The sequence below is a fragment of the Eptatretus burgeri genome, chromosome 17 (genome assembly GCF_056783735.1).
Source record: "Eptatretus burgeri isolate ZD-2024b chromosome 17, Ebu_testis_v1, whole genome shotgun sequence".
In the NCBI taxonomy this organism is placed as follows: Eukaryota; Metazoa; Chordata; class Myxini; order Myxiniformes; family Myxinidae; genus Eptatretus; species Eptatretus burgeri.
Window position 1 is genome coordinate 46,512,059 of NC_140977.1, and position 22,080 is coordinate 46,534,138.

Below are 22,080 nucleotides of genomic sequence, written 5' to 3' on the forward strand. Positions count from 1 at the left end.
AAAGTGCATTTGTACTGCCTTTTGCCAGTGTGAATAAACTCGTGCCTCTTTCGACTACCAGACTGTATGAAGGCCTTTGCACAAATAGAGCACTCGTATGGCTTTTCGCCCGTGTGTATTCTCTTATGTACCTTCAGGTAAGATGCAGATGAAAAAGCATTTGAGCAGACGGGGCATTTGTACGGCGTTTTGGGAAGGTGAATCGACGCACGGCTCTTTAGGTCAGCAGATTGGGGGAAAGCTTTTTCACATATGAAGGTCCTTTTGCTCAAATGATTCCTCAACTGTTGATAACATAGCCCATTGCTCTGGCACATATAAAGACAGGAGCTACATTGGTCGTTCTCCTGGCAAGATCCCTGCTGGTGGGTCCCTTTTAAGCGATTTGATTGGTCCCTGATGCTGGAGCACCAGTCCAAAGCAACCTTGTTGTCGAAATGCTGGAACCGGCTGGAGTAGACGTTCTCACCATGCATTGCTCTCTGTAATGATAATTCGCAAACACAAGGAAAAAAAGCTTTTAAAACTTATTTTTGCATTTACTGTTTTAAAAGCTCAATTAGATATTCCACCTACAATTCTACAAATGAGCTTTCTCCCCGATTAAAAACCCCCAGCTCACTGCCAAACAAACAGTAGGATTATGTACGAGTACAATCTTGACTATTATATTATGGGTTTGGGTTGTTATATAAAATCGCCATTGTGACTACTCTTTGGTGACGTACGTGAATCATCTGGCAATAAAATGCAATTCTTAATTCATGGACTTTTTGAATAGTCAACTTAACTACCAACGCAATCTACATTGGGGAAAGCACAACAGCTCACGCACATCCATAATTCAACTACCTAAATACCTGGAGTAAAGTGGAGCCATTTCAATTAACGGCAAAGGTAAAACAAACAAACAAACAAAATTGGTGAACTATCACTGGGGAACAAAGTTTTTGTTGCATTGATACCAGCACTTGATCCTACCGAATTTGAGTGTGCTGAATTCAAATCTGAAGTTAGTTTCTCTCTGTAAGCTCTAGATTTTTTTGCAATCCACCATTATCAACATTTATTTGGTAAGTTACAATTTGTATTTAAAGCAAATTTATATTAAACATATATTTTGCAATTCAACATTTATTTGGTAAGTTACAATTTGATTTAAAAGCAAATATAAATTAACATACATTTAGACATAAAGACGATAGGTGATTCAGAACAATTGATAAGGATGGAATGCAAAGTTCAAATAGGTCCTATTCAGGCAAGAATTTGCACTTGTAGCTCTTGCGTTTGTGGACTTCCACAGGGCAATCTCGTTTGATGCTCCAGCAGTAGTCTGCCATCATATTTTTGTCCCATCGCCCTTGGTAGCGCTCTTCCATCGTCATGAGGTCCTGATGGAAGCCCTCTCCCTGTTCCTCACTTACAGCCCCAAGGTTCTCAGGGTTTTGATCAAGGTGACTATTCAGGAAATGGAGCTTGACACTCATGTTGAACCCAAGATCACAAAAAGCCAACAGCATTCTAGTAACCAGAAACTCATAGTTATCTGCCTTTTTGTTACCAAGAAAGTTTTGTATAACTGCGACGAAAGACAGCCACGCTGTCTTCTCCTTGTCATTCATCTTCCTTACAAATTCCTTATCACGTACAAGGGCACGAATTTGAGGTCCATCGAACACACCTGCTTTGGTCTTCTCGAAAGACAAAGCAGGAAAAGCAGAAACTATATGTTGAAAACATTCACCATCAGTACTCAATGCCTTCACGAACCGTTTCATCAAGCCGAGCTTGATATGGAGTGGGGAAAAAAAGATTTTCTCTCGGCTGACGATTGGGTCATTCACAATGTTTGGCATGCCTGCTTCCAGAATTTCACGGATGGGCCACTCATTCTGGATCCAGTGTTTCTCTCGAGCTCGGCTGTCCCACATGCAGAGATGGCATGGAAACTTTGTGAAGCCTTTCTGTTGACCAAGGAGAACGTTGACCATTTTCAGGTTCACACAAATGATCCAGTTGTGCTCGTGATATTCGAGTAAGTCAATGACCATTTATGTGTCATTATGTTCTTCTCGCAAATGCACTGAGTGACCAACTGGAATCACTCCATAAACATTGCCATTGTGCAAGAGAATACACTTGAGGCTGCGCTTAGAGGTATCCAGAAATAATCGCCATTCTGTTGGATTATACGAAGTAACACATAATTGCCTAAGAAGACCTGGGATAAGGTGGCAGTAAACAAACCGCTTGTCTTCTGAGAATAAGACGACAAAGAACTGATCCCGCTTTCGGAAATATGAAACATTTGCAGAGTGGTCAAGTAGATTTTCTTCTTGCAGCCTGGAGGCTAATACCTCAGCTGCTTTCTTGGAGAGCCCCAAATCACGCACAAAGTCATTCAATTCCGGTTGGCTAAACTGCTGATGACTGTTTGGTATCAGATGAGGAGGCTTCGGATTCTGAAACCATTTCTTGAAGCCCGTCATCATGACCCTCGTGCTCTTGCTGATCATGTTCACTGCCTTCATCTTCAGATAAGACAAAACCATTAAAGACTGGAACGGGGAGTTCCTCGGAGTGCAGAGTAGGTTGAATTGCTGAGGGAATACAGGGATAGGAGATATTTTGCCGGTTTTTCTTGCCGACACCCTTTGTATTGACCTGGCAAAAATAGCAGTCAGTTACGTGGTCCTTGGGTTCTCGCCAAACCATGGGAACTCCAAAAGGCAGACCCTTTCGTTTTCTTTTTGTCCAGTCACGAAGCATTTCCTCACAATTATGACATACAATATGAAGAGCCCATTTCTTGTCTTGGTCACCAAGGGGAACATCAAAATAGGTTTTATAGGGACGCCTTACAAACGATGTTATATTGTGCTTTTTACGAAGTAGTGTGTAGCAGCCACATACATAACAGAATGCATCAGGATTATTTACACATTTATGTCTCATTGAAGAAGCTATGATCAGATCTGAAACAAAGAAAAACATAAAGTTAAAGAATATATATCAATAAAGATAAATAAATATCAATAAAGATAAAGAAAATTGATGTCAAATAAATCGTGAGCAAATAGTTAGCAGCAAAACGAATACGGTCTATAATTATTTAGCAGTTTAGGCATCGTATATTTCCACTAAAGTCCGAAATCGCACCCCTAGTTCTCAAGTTATCCCTCGTGCAAATCGCAATGGGTGTCCTTTTTTGCAAAAAATCGCAAGTTTCAAATTGCATGAAAACTAGAGCATGTAGAGGAAAACAGATTTCAGATTTGAAATCGGCGTTGAAAAAAATACATAGAATAAGTTGAAAAATCTCATGCAACAGACAATAATAAAAAATTTGTTCCCCAGTGGTATAATTCAACTACCTAAATACCTGGAGTAAAGTGGAGCCATTTCAATTAACGGCAAAGGTAAAACAAACAAAATTGGTGAATTATAAAAGGTGCTCAGAATAACAGTCTCACTGATATTGCTCGTGATTCAATTGTGGTCCCAAACAAATTATTATTATTCCAAACGTTTTGTAGTTAAAGGAAGTCCAAACTCTTGAACATTCTTCCTTTTAAATGACAGCCTGAAGAGCATTTAATCATCAGTGGAAAAATTTCGTTTGGGCCCAAATTTGTTTAAAACATAACGTTTTTCTTTGGACTAATTCATTAAACCACGAAGCCTGCTGTTGGCTTAACGGTTAGGGTAGCGGGCTAAAGATCTTAGGGTGTCGAGTTCAAGCCCCTGTTGACTACAGACGGGTTGACTCAGCCTGCCATCCTTCTGAGGTGAGCGAAATGAGCACCAGCGTGCTGGTGAATAGAAGGGAGCATTGCATCAGCAGCACAGCTGAGCCCCCAGAAAATGATGCAGCCAAGTAGCCACAGGCTGCATACGAATAAATAAAGAATAATTAAACTACATACGTACGTTGATAGTCTTTTGAAATTAACATTTGCCTTCGTATAATTATTCTGTTGTTCAATTTTCTTTAAAAAAAAATGCTTAAAAGACCATATATGATGATTATTGTAAATCATAATCTTAAACAACATTTGTAATTTAATTTAAAATGGACAATTACTCACACAGGGGAGAAATTAATCTTGAAAAGGTTGCTTATCGTGAGAAGCATGGCTGAGGGCTGGCAGGATAACCTGGAGGTTCCGTACACCTGGGTTAGAATCTCGGCCGAGGTATAAACTGGCACCCCAGTGTTTAACGTTGAGGCAGATTCATCAATATGTGGGCCGTCCCTCGGACGAACGTTAAACCAGATGTCCGGTCTGTCAACACAAGTTTGTGGATGATAAAGATCCCATGGTGTGCTTTGCAAAGAGCGAGAAATCACCGACACCCTGAACAAGTTGGTACGAGCGAATAAGGTACTGCATTAACATGATGTTCTGCATTATGTTCAACAGCAGGCTTAAACCCAAGTTTTTTTTTTTCTCTCCTTCTCCACACTTTGTATTTGTTTGTTAAAAAAAAGAAGTTTTATTTGAGGATGAAAATGTAAATTATTGTAGCCATTTAACATGAACACAACCATCAATTAAGAAATGTTTCACCAACAATCATACAGTCCGAGACTTGCCTCGAGAGAAACAACCATCCGAAGGTTCAGGCTTCACCTTCACATCTCCGTTTAAATCTGTAACAACATCAATGGAGTCTGAAACCAGACTCAAAACAACTAATCATCCAGCATAGTTATCTTCAACTTATACATTGCTACCTTGTGAGGGAAAACCACCTGTAGGTTCAGGTTCCACCTTCACCACCACTATAGGATCTGCAGAGAAACAAAACCAAAGCTCAAAATACATAGTTGCCAACTCAAACACGTTTGGCTGCAGTCTATCGCTTTTATAAAATGATGTCTCATCAAAGTTTTTGATAGACTTTTCATGTTGTGACAAGGTTTGTGTCGGCCTTCGGGAGGTTTCCTTCAATGCTGCGTGAAAAAAATCACATCCGTAACCTCATTGCATTCGATTGACTGTTCAGAGTACGCGGCAGCAAGTGACAAATGTGGTCCCATTGACGAGCATTGTTGACCCACGAAACGTGGGATGTTTCTCACCGATTGACCGACATCATGCAACGCAGAGCAAAACATTGTACCAACGAGAATTACGCCTGTGCTGCATGAGCCGTATGCACAAGTCGCATGGACAGGGAGTACACACACGTACACGATATCTCCATCGAAGAAGCCGTTTCCCAAGGCACAAACAGCAACCCACCAAAATCTCAGTGCTCGGTCCCGAGCATCCCAGTGAGTGATACTAGGCAATTGCAGTGGATCTACATAAAGTCTGTATCGGAGAGTAGGGCATTGAAAAGTCCAAGTTGATCTTTTACCAATTACAACAAATGTTACACAATTAATGTAACCTACCAAACATATTCAGGAGGAATGGGGAAGGTTCTGACGACAATCACATCTCCCTCCCAGTCCCAATCAATCCCCCCTCCATCCCACCCGTCCCAATCCCAATCAATCCCCCCTCCACCCCACCCCTCCCAGTCCAAATTAATCCCCCCGCCACCCCACCCTCCCAGTCCCAATCAATCCCCCAACCCACACCCCTCCCAGCCCCAATCAATCCCCCAACCCACACCCCTCCCAGCCCCAATAAATCCCCCCCCCCCCTCCCAGCCCCAAGCAATCAACCCGCACCTCCCCTACCAATCAATCCACTCACACCCCCACCTCCCTCCCAATAAATCCACCCGCACCCCCACCTCCCTCCCAATAAATCCACCCGCACCCCCACCTCCCCTCCTAATCAATCCACCCTCACCCCCCACCTCCTCCCATTCAATCCACCCTCACCCCCACCTCCTCCCAATCAATCAAGCCGCACCCCCCACATCAATCTACCCCCCACCTCCCTGCCAATCAATCCACCCCCACATCAATCCACCCCCACCTCCCTTGCCAATCAATCCACCCCTTTAAATCAATCCACCCTCCCCCACATCAATCTACCCCCCACCTCCCCTCCCAATCAATCAAGCCACACCCCCCCACCTCCCTTGCCAATCAATCCACCCCTCCAAATCAATCCACTCTCCCCAATCAATCCACCCCCCACCTCCCCTCCCAATCAATCCACCCTCCCCTATCAATCCACCCCCCACCTCCCCTCCCAATCAATCCACCCCTCCAAATCAATCCACTCTCCCCAATCAATCCACCCCTCCAAATCAATCCACTCTCCCCAATCAATCCACCCCCACCCCCTCCCAATCAATCCACCCCTCCAAATCAATCCACTCTCCCCAATCAATCCACCCCCACCCCCTCCCAATAAATCCACCCTCCAAATCAATCCACTCTCCCCAATCAATACACCTCCCCACCCCTCCCAATCAATCCACCCCTCCAAATCAATCCACTCTCCCCAATCAATCCACCCCCCCACCCCTCCCAATCAATCCACCCTCCCCTATCAATCCACCCCCCACCTCCCCTCCCAATCAATCCACCCCGTCAGCCCCTCGTTCCACAGATCCTTTCAATCCTCACCCTCATCCATGTTGACAATTATGAAAATATTCACCAAATGTTCAAAACTAGGAAGATAATAATCAGACGATCAGAAATCAAAGGGATGCATAAATAAAATAATTCATTATTATAAATAACAAAATGATAATCACAATATGAACTTTTGACATGAAGTTAATTTACGAAGTGAAGAATTAAGTTCTTTGTACCGGGTTCCAGGTCCGTCCCGTCCCCTCCATCACGAAGGCTCTGAACATCCAGGATCCTAAACCCGCGGATCCCAGGAACCCCCCCTGAACACACCGTGTTCCCTCCATCAGAGGAAGACGTGGAGTTCCGGGAGCTCAGATCGTGGGCGCAGCTCAGGGGGTGTCGATCCATGACGAAAAAAAACAATGTAAACGTCCCAGAAACCGAAGGGGCAGCTTTTTATTACATGAACGAAAACACGATACAAATTGATAACGCCTCATCTCCTTTACAGATTTTAAAAAATTCTCATTTACCTCAGCAGCTGTGCATACGTAATAAAAAGATGGCTCCGAAGGGTGCAGAAAAACAACCTCAAATGAGCTAAGATCCTCGTCCTCTTAACGATGACGTCATAAAAACGAATATGACGTCATTGTGATGTATCAGGGTTGCGATAAATTATCTGCTCATGCCCGGCTTGATTCCCGCAAACAAAATTCAAACAGCTTGTCTTGTTTCGGAGATAATGGTACAGGCGATTTCCATTAGCGGCGATATTATGACGTCAACTATTTTTTCTCGGAAGAATTTCCAAAATCGGAGATGGTTCCTGCCTGCACGTGGGCTTTCTGCATATACATGGCAAGTTTCACGAAGATCCGATGAAAACTCTGGGTTGTGAAACAAAAAATGACAAAAAATAGGAACGACGTCATAAAAATTGATATGACGTCATAGTGATGTATCATATGTGCGGTAATTCATCTCTGCTTATGCCCTGTTCGACTCCCACAAACAGAATTCAAAAAGCTTGTCTAGTTTCAGAGATAATTTTTTTAGGCGATTTCCATTAGCAGAGATATTTTGACGTCATAACTTTTTTCGAGGAGGAATTTTCAAAATCGGAGATGGTTACTGTCTGCGCAGGGTATTTTTACATATATACGCCAAGCTTCAGGAAGTTTCGATGAAAACTGTAGGCTGTGAAACAAACTAGTTTCGGAGATAATGGTATCGGCGATTTCCATTAGCGGAGATATTTTGACGTCATAACTTTTTTTCTAGGAGGAATTTTCAAAATCGGAGATGGTTACTGTCTGCGCAGGGTATTTATATATATATATATATATATATATATATATATATATATATATATATATATATGCGAAGTTTCAGGAAGTTTCTATGAAAACTGTAGGCTGTGAAACAAACTAGTTTCGGAGATAATGGTATCAGCGATTTCCATTAGCGGAGATATTTTGACGTCATAACTTTTTTTCTAGGAGGAATTTTCAAAATCGGAGATGGTTACTGTCTGCACAGGGTATTTTTACATCTATACGCCAAGCTTCAGGAAGTTTCGATGAAAACTGTAGGCTGTGAAACAAACTAGTTTCGGAGATAATGGTATCGGCGATTTCCATTAGCGGAGATATTTTGACGTCATAACTTTTTTTCTAGGAGGAATTTTCAAAATCGGAGATGGTTACTGTCTGCGCAGGGTATATATATATATATATATATATATATATATATATATATATATATATATATATATATATATATATATATATATATATATATATATATATATATATATATGCGAAGTTTCAGGAAGTTTCTATGAAAACTGTAGGCTGTGAAACAAACTAGTTTCGGAGATAATGGTATCAGCGATTTCCATTAGCGGAGATATTTTGACGTCATAACTTTTTTTTCTAGGAGGAATTTTCAAAATTGGAGATGGTTACTGTCTGCACAGGGTATTTTTACATCTATACGCCAAGCTTCAGGAAGTTTCGATGAAAACTGTAGGCTGTGAAACAAACTAGTTTCGGAGATAATGGTATCGGCGATTTCCATTAGCGGAGATATTTTGACGTCATAACTTTTTTTTCTAGGAGGAATTTTCAAAATCGGAGATGGTTACTGTCTGCGCAGGGTATTGTTACATATATATGCGAAGTTTCAGGAAGTTTCGATGAAAACTGTAGGCTGTGAAACAAAAAAAGTCCACAAGAACAACAACGTGAGTAAGATTTAGAGATCCTCCACGAGGATCTTAAAAAAACAAGCCGGGAGGTGACGATGGTTCGCGGCCATTATTGAACAATGCCACGATAGGTACAATTGAGTTCGTGGAAACTTTTGAGGAAGCCCTACCGTAAAAACCTATCTCTTCCATCAAAATTGACCAAATCAAATCGGATTTTTTTATATGTTGTACTCATGGACCTGGTGTTGGCGCAGTGGTTAGGGCAGCGGCTTGGGATCCCAGTGTCCTGAGTTCAAGCCCCGTTGGATGCTGAATTAACACCAGGGGGTTGACTCAGCCTGTCATCCTTCCGAGGTCGGCGAAATGAGTGCCAGTGCACTTGTCCCGGTGTATGCCCCGGTTAGAATAGGTGTACCATATCCCTGTGTGTCATAAGAGGCGACCAGGGTTGGCGTCAGGAAGGGCATCCGGCCATAAAAATCATTGCCTCAAGAAAAAGCCAAACCCCTGCACAGCAGGGAAAAATGGCTGTAAAAACGGTCATCATCAACTCATGGACATTATGCACAGCTTTTAGGAAATGAAATTGCGAGAAAAAATAATAATAATAAAAAGTTCAAGTGGGCGTGGCCCCACCCACAAGGGGCGTGGGACGCCCCTCATACAAAAAGACACAACTAGACCATGATATCAAGCTTGTGTCCAAGTTTCATCAAGATCGCATCAAACATCATGGAGCTATACTCTGGAGAGTCACAGACAGACAGGACAGACACACAGACACAACAAAAATAATGGTCACTGCTGGCGCCTGCGAACCAAAAACGTACGTAAGCAGAGAATACCGAGGGCGATTTGTGCGGGAGACGGGATTTTGAAATTGACGGGTCTCTCACAGGTTGTTCGACCTGAGCTCCACACGATTTGGCGGTTTCTTCCCATCCAGACACTGCATCTGACCCGAGCACGAAGACTGAGGTATTATTCTCGTCCCCCCCCCCCGCACTGCATCACTTGGGAACAGTTTACCTGCATCCTGCTTCCCCCCCCCCCTCAATCCCAACCTACCTCAATTCAAGAGGAATGTCAATAGATTCCTTTCTGTTTAATATCTATACTTTTCTTTGTGTAGCTCCCACCTTGAGTGGCCTTTAGCTTTGTGGTGGACGAAATCTCATGTAAAAAAATAAATAAATAAAAAACTGTGTGTGTGTGTGTCCATCCGTCTGTGTCTGTGTGTCTGTCCGGACCGGAACTTCTTTTTTAACCATTTGAGCTTTTGTCATCAAATTTTCAACAAAGCTTTATTTAGAGAATATGGAGAATACAAATTAATAATCTGGTCAAAAGGTCAAAGGTACGGTTTTAGCATATGGAAGAAGAAGAAGAAGAAATCCGAATACAAAGCAGGCGGGCTTTGCATTTTCAGATGCTTTCTAAAACTATTTGAGAGGCATGCAGGTGATGCTGCCGAGGCTGTTGCAAGTAGCGAAATTGCAGCAGAAGTAAATATGGAGGCAGATGATTTGCAGACCTTTGCAAAAATTAACCTTTGTATGAGCAAAGGTTGCGGATTGCATCCTTGGCGGGTCATTTATGCCGAGAATATTTATTGTACCCGCAGAAGAAACATTTTGCGGTCATTGCGGCGGATGTTGGTGGTTCGGCCGGTGCATTGGCTGCAGCAGTGGCATCTGAAGTCTCTTGGGTAGCAGTGGATGGCTCACTGTGGGTACTCGCTATAGCAGCAATCACGATTGAGGGTGCATAGAAAGAGTCTGCCTGCTTTTGCGCCATTTCCAGAGCACGGGCCTGGTCAAAGGCAGACTGAAGATCTCGAGTGTTGTTCTCCAAGAGTCGCTGGTGGATACGAGTGGATTCCAGTCCGTTGATGAAGGAGTCATCACGGCATTGTGTGGCTGTTACATCACAGAAGTTGAAATCTTTGCAGAGTTGCTTTAGCGCTTGCAAATATCGGTCGAGTGTCTCACGAGATTCCTTCCTCCGAGTGGCAACGAGGTGTCTTGCAAAAATCTCGTCTTTTCGTTTCACGTAGTGTCTCGAGTCCATTTACAGCAGCTTCTTAAGTTTCACTTTCCGCTATGTACTCGTATCCTCGCGATGCCACATAATTGATGAGTCCTGCTCGTTTGCTTGGAGGATGAGTATTGAGAGCCACGAGAAAGTTTTGGAATGTGCAATGCCAGTGACTCCATTGCGTAGCTGCTATGTTGGATTTGGGGTCGGCGTCAAACCGTTCAGGTTTGATTTGCTCTCTGCTTCACTGTTGCCTTCGATGTAAATTCGTTTCAATTGCCTCTACTGCTCACAACACAAACGAGTCAATGATCACCGACTCACCAAAACATTTCAACATGCCCACACACAATGGCTGCTGCTCTCGTTTCAGATTTCAAAGAGTATGCCGACACATTTTGGTGAACAATTGCTTTTGTATTTATGCAGTTGAGGATAGGTTTCAAGTAATGTGGGCAAAGTGTGTAAGTTATAAATAAAGAGTTCCTTTTCAACGGAATGTGGCACGAGTTCCATTTCACTACCAATTGGCTGAACAGCCCATTTATTCCAGCTAGCTAGTCGGAATCCCGGATTGCAACCAGCTCCGTGACTCTTGGTGTGGTTTGCCACCTTATCGGGCGTGTCCATCTGAATGTGCCTTGTGAGTAATCATGAGCTTCCCCTCCACCCCCCCCCCACCCCCACTCTTTTTTTGAGCATGTGATTTTTAAATTTATAATCAAACAAATTTTATTCTTATGAAACAATTTGACAATTAAAAGTTGCACTTGCCTTGTGAAGAACAATTATCCACACGTTCACATTTAAGCTTCACCAACACATCAAATTCTGTAACAACAGAAAGACTCTTCCAATCATCCAAATTCAAACAACTCACTCATCACAATTCCTATCACACATCATCATCAACTTCAATGTTATTATGGATTCTTACCTTCTGAGAGAAAACCATCCATAGGTTCAGGTTCCATCTTCACCACCACTATAGGATCTACAGAGAAACAAAACCTGTTTTAAAACACAGATCAGCCTCGGAGATGTTGCTTTGAAACAAACTCGTCTTAAACTCTTCCCTTATTTACTCTCCGAGATATTCATCAACGTGGTTTCTCCATCATGAAAGAACCCCGTACCGGGCTCCAGGTCCGTCCCGTCCCCTCCATCACGAAGGTTCTGAACGTCCAGGATCCTGAACCCGCAGATCCCAGCAGCTCCTCCTGGACCCCCTCTGTTCCCTTCATCAGAGCCTGACTTGGAGTCCGAGGAGCTGGGATTGTGGGTGCCTCTCTGGGGGTCTCTTTTCATGACCATCAGCACTGAGTCCAAAAGGGAAAAAGGCAGAAAGAACAATGACGATCTTGACCACAGGTCCAACCAGCTCTGTCTTCTGTCTGTGGAACTAACTTTCCAAAAGTGTAAAATCACTAACACACGTGGAAACACAGAAGTAAACAATATACACTTTTCTTCACGAATCCTCGGGAAAATTGTCACCTCCCAGAATAACTTCAGAACAATTCGCTTTCCTATGAGGATTCATCTCCAAAACGAGAAAGTGATTCTATCGGATCTACAGTACTTGGCACAAGAAACACCAATCACGTGCATGTATGAATTTATTATGTCCATCAAAAAATTATTACATCCTAAAATGTGGTGGAAACCGATTCGCTCTCAAACAGACATATGTACATGAACTTACACTTCCAGTCACGTGGCCCTTCGGGGGAGCTTTTAAGTCTCATGGGGACTTGGTGGAGTTGATATAATATCAGGATAACCTCGAGGTACAAACATTGCCCTCTGAGCCATCCTTGATTTGAACCCCATCCATCCATCCATCCATTGGGACCATACTCTATGCAGAGCGTTGGTGCTGCCTCAGCAGTCTCCTGGGCTATTGGGCACAAACCTGGATGGGTCACCACTCCGACACAGGATACCAGCAAGCTGGTACTCATTTTGCCGACCTCGGAAGGATGACAGGCTGAATCAACCCACCTGGTGTTATTTAACGGTACGACAGGTGCTCAAACTCAGGACTCTAAGATCTGAAGCCAGCCAGCTTGACCGTTAAGCCAACACCAAACTTGAAATTATGGTGTTTCCTCATTAAATGAGGTACACGTTTATTTGTTTTGTACAGGTAAACAAATGTCTGCACTAACGTTTCATTCTTTCTGCTTGGTGGATTGTTGTTACAGATGAACAAGTGAATAATGGTCACAACGTCCCATTGAGCCCGTCCTCATCGCTTGAGGAGGTTCATTCAAAAAGACAGAGCTCATACACGTGCTCCATTTGTACTAAAGCCTTCACATACTCTTCTCACGTACGGAAACATAAGAAGATTCACAGGGGCGAGAAGAAACACCAGTGCTCCATTTGTAAGAAAACCTTCAAATTCATGATGTGCTTCACATGGATGAGAGGGCTCATGAGTGCTCCGTCTGTGACAAAGGATTTACAGGCCACTCTCATTTAAAGGTCCAGGAGATAATTACCCCACACATGCAAAGTGAAAAGTGGGATTAATAAATTGGTTCACTGAATGTCTGTCCACAGACGTCACTCTATGATGGAGGAAAATCTTAATTGAATTTAATATTTTGAATTCTCTCCTCTCCTCTCCTCTCCTCTCCTCACCTCCCTCTCGCACATACAGTCTGTACTGTACCCATCTTTGTGTCAACACTGTGCTACGTGGAAGGAATCGTCATCAATTGCTTTGTTTTTGGTTATTATTGCCCCAAGTGCTTTTAACCATGGGTCCCAAGAAGAAAACTGTTGCTTATGGTGAACAAAGTGCACACAAGTCAAGGAAAGTGATGCACAGTAGTGTACTTCCGTTTATCTGATACCCAGGGTGCATATCTTTGTGAATAAACTGTTTAAATAAATGCTTTCATATCCATTGTTCTCCCTCCCCGTTTACTTAGTAAATACGCACATGAAGTCACTTGGTCTCCGAGTGATTTGAGTTGCCCTGATCACAAATGGATTTACTTATGAATCATCAGTCAAAGGACTGATTTGGTTCAGGCGATTATAGTCAGCACGGAAAGCACGCCACGTTCGGCGCTGTGACCGCTCGAACCACCATTTAGGTGACGAGTGTGAGGGAGTGCTGGCACGTCGCTTATCTGGCTCAGACTTCCACTGAAGCACGGTAGTGCCTGCCTCTCCATCCCTGTAATCCTCCACTCTCAACCCGTACCATTAAATTGCCTATTCGTGTACATGCATTATTTCAATCATGTTCTGTGTTGATTTGTTTAATTTTTGGTTCTAATATGTTGTTAAATGAAGGTTAAGTTAAGTTATGGTATCCAAATTTTTTTTCCCTTGCAATACATCCTCCCTACCCTCCCCCTCTCCCCCTTCCCCATTATAACACTATGTATGCTATGTATTAGATTTTGCCTGAACTCAAATGATAAATAAATAACTATATGAGTACCATCACTCACTTCCCAGTGGCAGTGTTTGATCCAGAGCAGGGCACGTTTCCCCGGACTGCAGCGATTCCCAGTTTTGGTTACTCTTGGTTCGATGGCATTCAACCAATTGTCGCATCTTTCAGGATATTTCTTTTTGGAAGAAAACTTGAAGGATAACTTTTCCTCCTTTTTGAGATTGTGTTTCATACAAAAAAAAACAGCTTCACAGCTTCTGGCTATGATGACTTATCTCAAAAGGCTGAAGCATTGTTACAAACAAAATCGAAAATCCAAAAATGTAGGATCGACTTATGGGTGGACGCACAATGCAGTTGTACCGGTAGCAACACGACAGCACGTGGAAGAAAGCGTTACTAAGGAAAATTATGAACAGTATCACGAAAAGCAACGGTGTTCAAATTATTGTGAAATAGTTCTTTTCACTGCATTAAAATGGCGGTGGCTGTCAGATGTTGTGCAGGAACTTGCTTGTACATACTGTACTAGTATAATAGGCTAATGTTGTCTGTCTGTCCGTCTGTCTGTCTGTCCCACCCTGGAAACACACACGCTCATTGGGGAGAAACCACCCTTCAAAAATAAAATTAAGTAAAAGTTGCTTCAAATTAATCAAAACCGCCGGGAAAATTATAATTTTTGTAATCAGGCGGTGTTCGATGAATAAAACGTCAGTCAATGCTCCCATTCCAATTCAAATGCACGTTATAAAACATTATTTATTTAAAAACAAACTTCTTTATTTCAGCCGGGGATTCATGGTAATTTGGTGTGTTTCCTTTCAGGAATGAAAACTGCTAAATTCTTGAAAATGTCTTTTTCATCATTTCAAAATGTGAAAGCACCAGACCTGCACAAAATGAGACTTTCTGTGAAAAATAAATAGTTGGAGTTGCAGGGTAAATTTATGAAATGTGTAGAAACAATGAGTTATGAGACTTGGTGGCATAATGGTGAGAGCATCTGCTTTGAGTCTGGGAGTCAGTGGTTCAAACCCTGCTTGAGTCAAAGTGAATACTAAAAATTTTATGTGCTGCTTCCTTCCTTGATGCTCAGTATGTAGAGGAAAGAGCACAGTTAAGCTTCACTCCTTGTAGTATCCCAAGCATTTGAAATAAGTAATGGATATAAGAGCTCCACCTTGTCAAAAGCCAAGCACTCTTGTTTTAGAATGTTGCATATCCAAGATGCACTCTTCGCAATAACCCAAACCCTCCCTGCAATAATCCAAGCCCTCCTTCCATGCCTGCAATATTCTGAGCCCACACCTCCCTCCCTGCAATATTCCGAGCCTGCACCTCCCTCCCTGCAATATTCCGAGCCTGCACCTCCCCTCCCTGCAATATTCTGAGCCCACACCTCCCTCCATGCAATATTCCGAGCCCGCACCTCCCTCCATGCAATATTCCGAGCCCGCACCTCCCTCCATGCAATATTCCGAGCCCGCACCTCCCTCCAATATTCGAGCCCGCACCTCCCTCCAGGTAATATTCCGAGCCCGCACTTCCCTCCATGCAATATTCTGAGTCAGCACCCCCTCCCCTGCAATATTCCAAGCCCGCACCTCCCTCCATGCAATATTCCGAGCCCACACCTCCCTCCATGCAATATTCCGAGCCCACACCTCCCTGCCTACAATATTCCGAGCTCGCACCTCCCTCCCTGCAATATTCCGAGCCCGCACCTCCCTGCCTGCAATATTCCGATCCTGCACCTCCCTCCCTGCAATATTCCGAGCTCGCACCTCCCTCCATACAATATTCCGAGCCTACACCTCCCTCCATGCAATATTCCGAGCCCGCACCTCCCTCCATGTAATGTTCCGAGCCCGCACCTCCCTCCATGTAATGTTCCGCGTCCCCTTCCCTGCAATATTCTGAGCCCGCACCCCCTCCATGCAATATTAGGAGCCCTCAACACCTCCCTCCATGCAATATTCCGAGCCCACACCCCCCCCCTCTCTGCAATATTTCGAGCCCGCACCTCCCTCCCTGCAATATTCCGAGCCCACACCTCCCTCCATGCAATATTCCGAGCCCGCACCTCCCTCCCTGCAATATTCCGAGCCCGCTCCTCCCTCCCTGCAATATTCCGAGCCCGCACCTCCCTGCCTGCAATATTCCGATCCTGCACCTCCCTCCCTGCAATATTCCGAGCTCGCACCTCCCTCCATACAATATTCCGAGCCTACACCTCCCTCCATGCAATATTCCGATCCTGCACCTCCCTCCCTGCAATATTCCGAGCTCGCACCTCCCTCCATACAATATTCCGAGCCTACACCTCCCTCCATGCAATATTCCGAGCCCGCACCTCCCTCCATGTAATGTTCCGAGCCCGCACCTCCCTCCATGTAATATTCCACGTCCCCTTCCCTGCAATAGTCTGAGGCCGCACCCCCTCCATGCAATATTCCGAGCCCGCACCCCCCTCCATGCAATATAAGGAGCCCTCAACACCTCCCTCCATGCAATATTCCGAGCCCACACCCCCCCTCTCTGCAATATTTCGAGCCCGCACCTCCCTCCCTGCAATATTCCGAGCCCACACCTCCCTCCATGCAATATTCCGAGCCCGCACCTCCCTCCCTGCAATATTCCGAGCCCGCTCCTCCCTCCCTGCAATATTCCGAGCCCGCACCTCCCTCCCTGCAATATTCCGAGCCCGCTCCTCCCTCCCTGCAATAAACCCGAGCCCAGTGCCCGAGATCCAAGGATACCTTATCTCACCTATGTTTTTATCTCGATCAACCAATCCCTTTTAGAATGTTGGAAGAGATAATTATTTTCAGAAAGACCACGTCCAAATACAAATTATTATTTTGCTCAGTTCTCAGGACGTACAATTAAAGCTTAAACAAGAAAGCACAATTAACCTCATCCTAAATGTTAGAAAATGAGAGTAAGGATTCATACATACCATCACTGGAATTTCTATCATTTCCTGATCGCATGTTGTCAGAGAAAGTGGAGTGGGAGTGATCATGGTTAATTCTTTTGCTCGGAAAACAACATTGATAGTCATCATCAACCGCATCTGTCTTCCTGCGAGGTTTGCGAGGCTGTGGAGTATTGCTTGGTGTGAAGGTGAACCGTGTTGGTACAGCATTTGGTTTCAGCTTTCGCAGATTATCAGCACGCCCAGATTCATACTGTGTCTCATCAAAATGATCCTGCACAGAAGAACGAAGATGGAAACAAAAGAACAAAATAATGTCTGAATTACATTATCAACATACAAATATAAACATAGGGACAACACCCGAGGTCGCTCACCTGGTAGTGGCTGGATAAGATAACCAGGCAACCACTGGTAGGCATGGATGACCCACAGAATATGTAACGAGGAAGAAAGTAAATACCTATGGAGTTTTTTTTTTATTGGTACATCACGTGTGATAAAGGTTCTGGTCAGGTTTCATGAAATTGTGCGTGTGGTTTCGGAGAAGAAAGCAAATACCTCTTTTGGGGGGATCCCTCAATCCCTCCCTCCCTCCCTCCACCCCCCTCCGTAGACCCCCATTTTTCTAATGTCATGAACTAACATTGGTACATCATGGGTAATGAATGTTGTGGCCAAGTTTCATCAAAATCGTATGTGTAGTTTCAGAGAAGAAGTTGCAAGTATTTGTGGATGGACGGACGACGTGCCATCCCATGAGCTCCCAGGAACTAGATTCCAGGGGAGCTAAAAATGAAGAAAAGGATGCATTTAATTATAAATGTGTAACTGTTTGTGTGTGCACTATTTCCTTTAAATCCTGGAACTAATGACACGTAACATCTTCATGAAGAACCATTCATGGCCATCACCACGAGTTCACCTATCTTTTGTCAGATGGCATTTATCATATCTCAGATTACCTTTGTCAGGAGGTTTATATTTTGTGCCTCATCATCATTAGCTCTGCCACCGAAAATGGATGGAGGTTGTATTTTCACCCTGGTTTGTCTGTCTGTTCGCCTGTGAGCATGATATCTCAAAAATGTTGAGGACGGATTCGGACAAAACTTGGTGGACGGGTTGGGTGGCTGGCTGTACGTGGAATGCCCACGGATCCCTGCTAGTAATGAATATTATATTCAACGAGAGAGGATGTGGTACAAGAAGAAAATTTCAAATGCAATTCTAGAATGATTAAAAAAAAAAAAGACAATGAATGCATGATCAGAACATTTGAGCCAAATACACTGCAGGTGCCTCGTAGAAGTCGGAGCCATGTCTGTATCCGACGAGTTTTACTGCACTGTAGTTGGTTTATAACAATATCAAGTGGCGATACAACATTCAAATTGACCACGAAGAACGAAAGAACGATCCTAATGAGGTACTGACCGAACACAAATACGAGTAAGCGGAGGGGAACCATCCGGGTCTGCGCAGTTCCGCTGTCCAAATCGCACATTTGCCCTCGTCACGAGGGAACCTGTGCATCACTCGGCCTTGTCCTGGCCGAACAAAGCAGCCCAGTGCCGTATATAAAGAGAGTCTGGCCAACTGGCTCGGCAGGCGCCATATTGCATCCCAGCCAGCGTGATGCTGGCTATGTGGGAGCATACGCGCGGTGCGATATGAACGGGCATTTTCCTTCTCACACAAAAAGTAATGGGAGTTTCGACTTCAAATTTTGAGCTTTGCTCGAAAATAAGTCGCTCTACAAGATGGTGTATTCTGGATGCTGATAAACCCACCCAAAAATAACTGAGGTGGCATAATACCGCAAGTCGCATACTGAGGACAGACTAATCTATTTCTTGACTGTACAAGATTTCTTGCCTGAATCTATGGAAACCTGTGTATCGCACGAACCACAGAGGCTAGAAATCTAGCGCAAAATTGACCAGTTCAGCAAAGCCAATCATGGTTCGGAGAGCTCCTCATGATGATTTAAAAGAAACAAGACCCAGAATTACAGAGTACAAGATTCATAAAACCCCAAAACGAAAAAGTACGGTAGACTGCTATAGATGGCCAGGACGGTAGACGGCTATAACCGCTATAACAATAGCGGTTATAGCAGTCACCTGTCCAGAAGGGGTTAAAAGTCAAAAACCATCTTCGGTTCTTCTCCATATGACTTAACCCCTTTAGGACGGGAGGTGGCTATAACCTCCAGGCGGTTATGGCCACCTCCTGTCCTGAAGGGGTTAATACAAACAACTGACACCAAGCTCAGTTCTACTTAATTTGTTTTTTAACACACGCTCTCATTGCCACGCTCTTGCTGCCGAGTTAACTGGCAGTACCAACTTTTGCCTGGCTGACACGGATCAAATTTTGCACTTTGGAATAGATGTACAGACGCACAGTGAAAAACTTCGTCAGTAGCTTCGTTTTCAGATCGTGGCAGTCGGGAATATCAACTGAGAAAGCTGACAGACGACGGACAAGTTTTTCAACCAGGTTATGTCCATTCAACTGGTCCTGCACCATCCTGAACTGCTTCTCTCCTTCTCTGAACAGCTTGAAAGCCTCGTCACTGCAATGAGTCAAAGCGCCTTCTTTGTACTCCTTCAGTCTTGTTATCGCCTCACGACTGCCCTTCGAAAGAGACTTCCGGCGGTCCTCCGCTGCTTCCAGGCAAGTGGTGCAATGTGTCCAAGATTTGGAGACGGAGGAAATACAGTCGCCAGCCAGGTAATACAAACTGCTCTCTTGGGCTTTGCTCAGAGGATCAGGAGGCAGCTCTCCAATCAAATAGCTGAATGTGTCCTCGTCACATTCGTCTGGTGTCGTCGGTTTCTCTTTCGGAGTGTCGAGGAAATCCGCTAAAAATGACCGGTCAACCTCGAGATAATTACCGGACGTGGGACACTTCAGAAATTGCACCACAGTTATGAGCTTCAGAGCCTGTCGGAATTCCAGTGCGTTTGGGACAGGATTCTTGAATCGGACACACCCAAACAGGTTTTCGAGGCAATTCTGCATGAGTCTGGATGTGAGCACAAAGTGGTGTCCCCTGGCCAGCAGTTCTCTCTGAATGACGAGCATAGACGAGGTCGATAATAAGACGCCGGATTTCCACGGCTTCCACGATTTGCCACATTCTATCCCTCCGAATACCACCAGCGTCTCTTCAAGGTGCCGGATCGCCTTCTCGTAAGCACACGTATTCGCTTTACTGAGCGCAGTGGCGGGGTGACGGCTGGACATCAGGTCGAACCAGGTGTTCAAAAAGTCCAAAAACCAGGTAGTCGTTAGCAATGCGTTGTCAAAACATTCGTTTTCAACCAGGTAGTGCAGCCCAGCACTGACCGACTTACTGAAAAAATTCAATACCTTTCCCACTTTCACTTTATTGAAATGGGCGGTGTTCGACACCATTTCCATGCCGAGATTGGGCGCCAGTTTCAGATATTCATTGACCTGAAATGTCACCAGTTCCTTGATTGCCCCCAGGCTGACGACATTTGAAGGCAGATCATGTCTGGAGACGATATCAGCACCGAGCTTGAATTCGTTCTCATTCACCAGACCCGCCTTGACATTCTTGATCAGGTGTGGTACATCATACATGAAGTGTAGGAACCTGGCGTCAGCGCATGGGTGGGTAATTCGATTGACTGTCACTGCGTGCTTCAAACTAACCAGTCCGAAGTTCTTGAACATTGCTCGATTGGCACTACCCACGTCACATGTGACTGCGTTGACGTGGAGCCCAATGACATGAACCCGCTGTACGATTTCAGTCACAAGTGGCTGGAAGTAGGCTCCGTTCACCAAATTGCCCGTAAAATGATAGGCAATTGTTTGCTTCCATCTGGAGGTGATGCCAGCCAGCATGAATACGAGGGCACGACTTGCAGCGCCACCATGTCCTGGCAAAGTTACATTTCCGCGCAAACTCCTGGATGATCTGTAGAACTGCAATCCCACTTCAATTGTCATTTCATCCAGCGTTAGGCAGCACTCACGCTCCGGTTCCTTCATGGTAGCAACCTTCAGCTGGAGGAAGTCGAACACTTCACAAAGAATACCAGGTTCCATCGCAATAACCTCCATCTTCCGTATTGATTAATTACGTATTAGTGAAATTTCGGCATCGGATTGCGTCTCATTCTTTCGGATTCCGAGCCGTTTCAGCGCTCCGATCTGATCCGATCCGACAGGGATTCATTCAATCTGACTTTAACCTCGATACTCCGATCCGACGTCGGATGGGAACTGCAAACCGCCACTACTTACCGCACACAGGTAGGCATTGTCGTGTGGAGTCCAGTTCTCCCTTTTCACATTTACGGCCCAACGGCGACGTCTTTCCGGGTCCCTGGGGAAGCGGTGCATTTTCACGCCTTGCCCGGAACGCACAGAACACCCCGCTGCCGCACAGCACACCATTGTGTCATCAAAAAAGTCGAAATCTGACGAGAAAACGTGAAAAGACGGTGAAAACTATTCTAATTTCGCTCCAAGATTCACTCGCGTTGAGATGGGCTGCAACATGGCGCCAGCAACGCACGTGACCGGGTATTGACCAATCAGAGCGCGGTATGATCGAGACAATAGTTGTCCAGACTCTCTTTATATACGGCACTGGAGCAGCCCAATGCCGCACAGCATACCATAATTCCACCAAAATCGAGCGTACCCTGTAGAAAATACAACACGTGTATGAACACGAACCCGGAAGTAACTTGCTTGGTAAGCAAAATGATTCCGTGGAGATCACGTGACGCTGATTACCCAATCACATAGTCGGATCGCTCTGTACAAGGAGAACAATAGATGTCCAGACCCTCTCCTTATACAGCACTGATCCGAGTCTCCTCTTCCTGCAGTAACCCGAACCAGCCATCCCTGCCATAATCCATCCCGTCCTCCCTGCATTAACTCGAGTCCGCCCTCCCTGCAATAACCCGAGTCCGCCCTCC

At 44.6% G+C, this 22,080-nt stretch overlaps 3 protein-coding genes across 3 annotated transcripts in view; 1 reads left to right on the forward strand and 2 right to left on the reverse strand.

Annotated features, from left to right (window-relative positions):
• LOC147009972 (uncharacterized) overlaps positions 1-13,995 on the forward strand; it is a 37,582-nt gene extending 23,587 nt beyond the window's left edge. Inside the window, exon 5 of the mRNA XM_085863304.1 lies at positions 12,956-13,995. Within this exon, the coding sequence (XP_085719430.1) occupies positions 12,956-13,236 (281 nt within the window). The 3' untranslated portion in view covers positions 13,237-13,995. The remainder of the gene's footprint in view (positions 1-12,955) is intronic.
• LOC147009973 (uncharacterized) lies at positions 4,390-7,017 on the reverse strand. The gene is made up of 3 exons (XM_085863326.1): positions 6,733-7,017; positions 4,742-4,798; positions 4,390-4,657 (listed from the first exon to the last, which is right to left on the reverse strand). The coding sequence occupies exons 1-3, from the start codon at positions 6,902-6,904 to the stop codon at positions 4,581-4,583; spliced, it is 306 nt and encodes a 101-aa protein (XP_085719452.1). The 5' UTR covers positions 6,905-7,017; the 3' UTR covers positions 4,390-4,580.
• On the reverse strand, positions 11,444-21,597 carry LOC147009974 (uncharacterized). The gene is made up of 5 exons (XM_085863320.1): positions 21,395-21,597; positions 17,129-17,381; positions 11,885-12,067; positions 11,686-11,742; positions 11,444-11,579 (listed from the first exon to the last, which is right to left on the reverse strand). The coding sequence occupies exons 1-5, from the start codon at positions 21,545-21,547 to the stop codon at positions 11,506-11,508; spliced, it is 720 nt and encodes a 239-aa protein (XP_085719446.1). The 5' UTR covers positions 21,548-21,597; the 3' UTR covers positions 11,444-11,505.
• Positions 21,598-22,080: the final 483 nt, after the last annotated feature.

What these genes read in the sequence shown, in the direction of transcription:
- LOC147009973 (XM_085863326.1), bottom strand. Translation starts at nt 6,904, where the DNA reads ATGGATCGACACCCCCTGAGCTGCGCCCACGATCTGAGCTCCCGGAAC. An exon ending in CGGGACGGACCTGGAACCCG is followed by an intron (nt 4,799 to 6,732) that starts GTACAAAGAACT and finishes GTTTCTCTGCAG; the next exon opens with ATCCTATAGTGGTGGTGAAG. An exon ending in AGGTGGTTTTCCCTCACAAG is followed by an intron (nt 4,658 to 4,741) that starts GTAGCAATGTAT and finishes ATGTTGTTACAG; the next exon opens with ATTTAAACGGAGATGTGAAG.
- LOC147009974 (XM_085863320.1), bottom strand. Translation starts at nt 21,547, where the DNA reads ATGGTGTGCTGTGCGGCAGCGGGGTGTTCTGTGCGTTCCGGGCAAGGC. An exon ending in CGGGACGGACCTGGAGCCCG is followed by an intron (nt 11,743 to 11,884) that starts GTACGGGGTTCT and finishes GTTTCTCTGTAG; the next exon opens with ATCCTATAGTGGTGGTGAAG. An exon ending in GGATGGTTTTCTCTCAGAAG is followed by an intron (nt 11,580 to 11,685) that starts GTAAGAATCCAT and finishes CTGTTGTTACAG; the next exon opens with AATTTGATGTGTTGGTGAAG.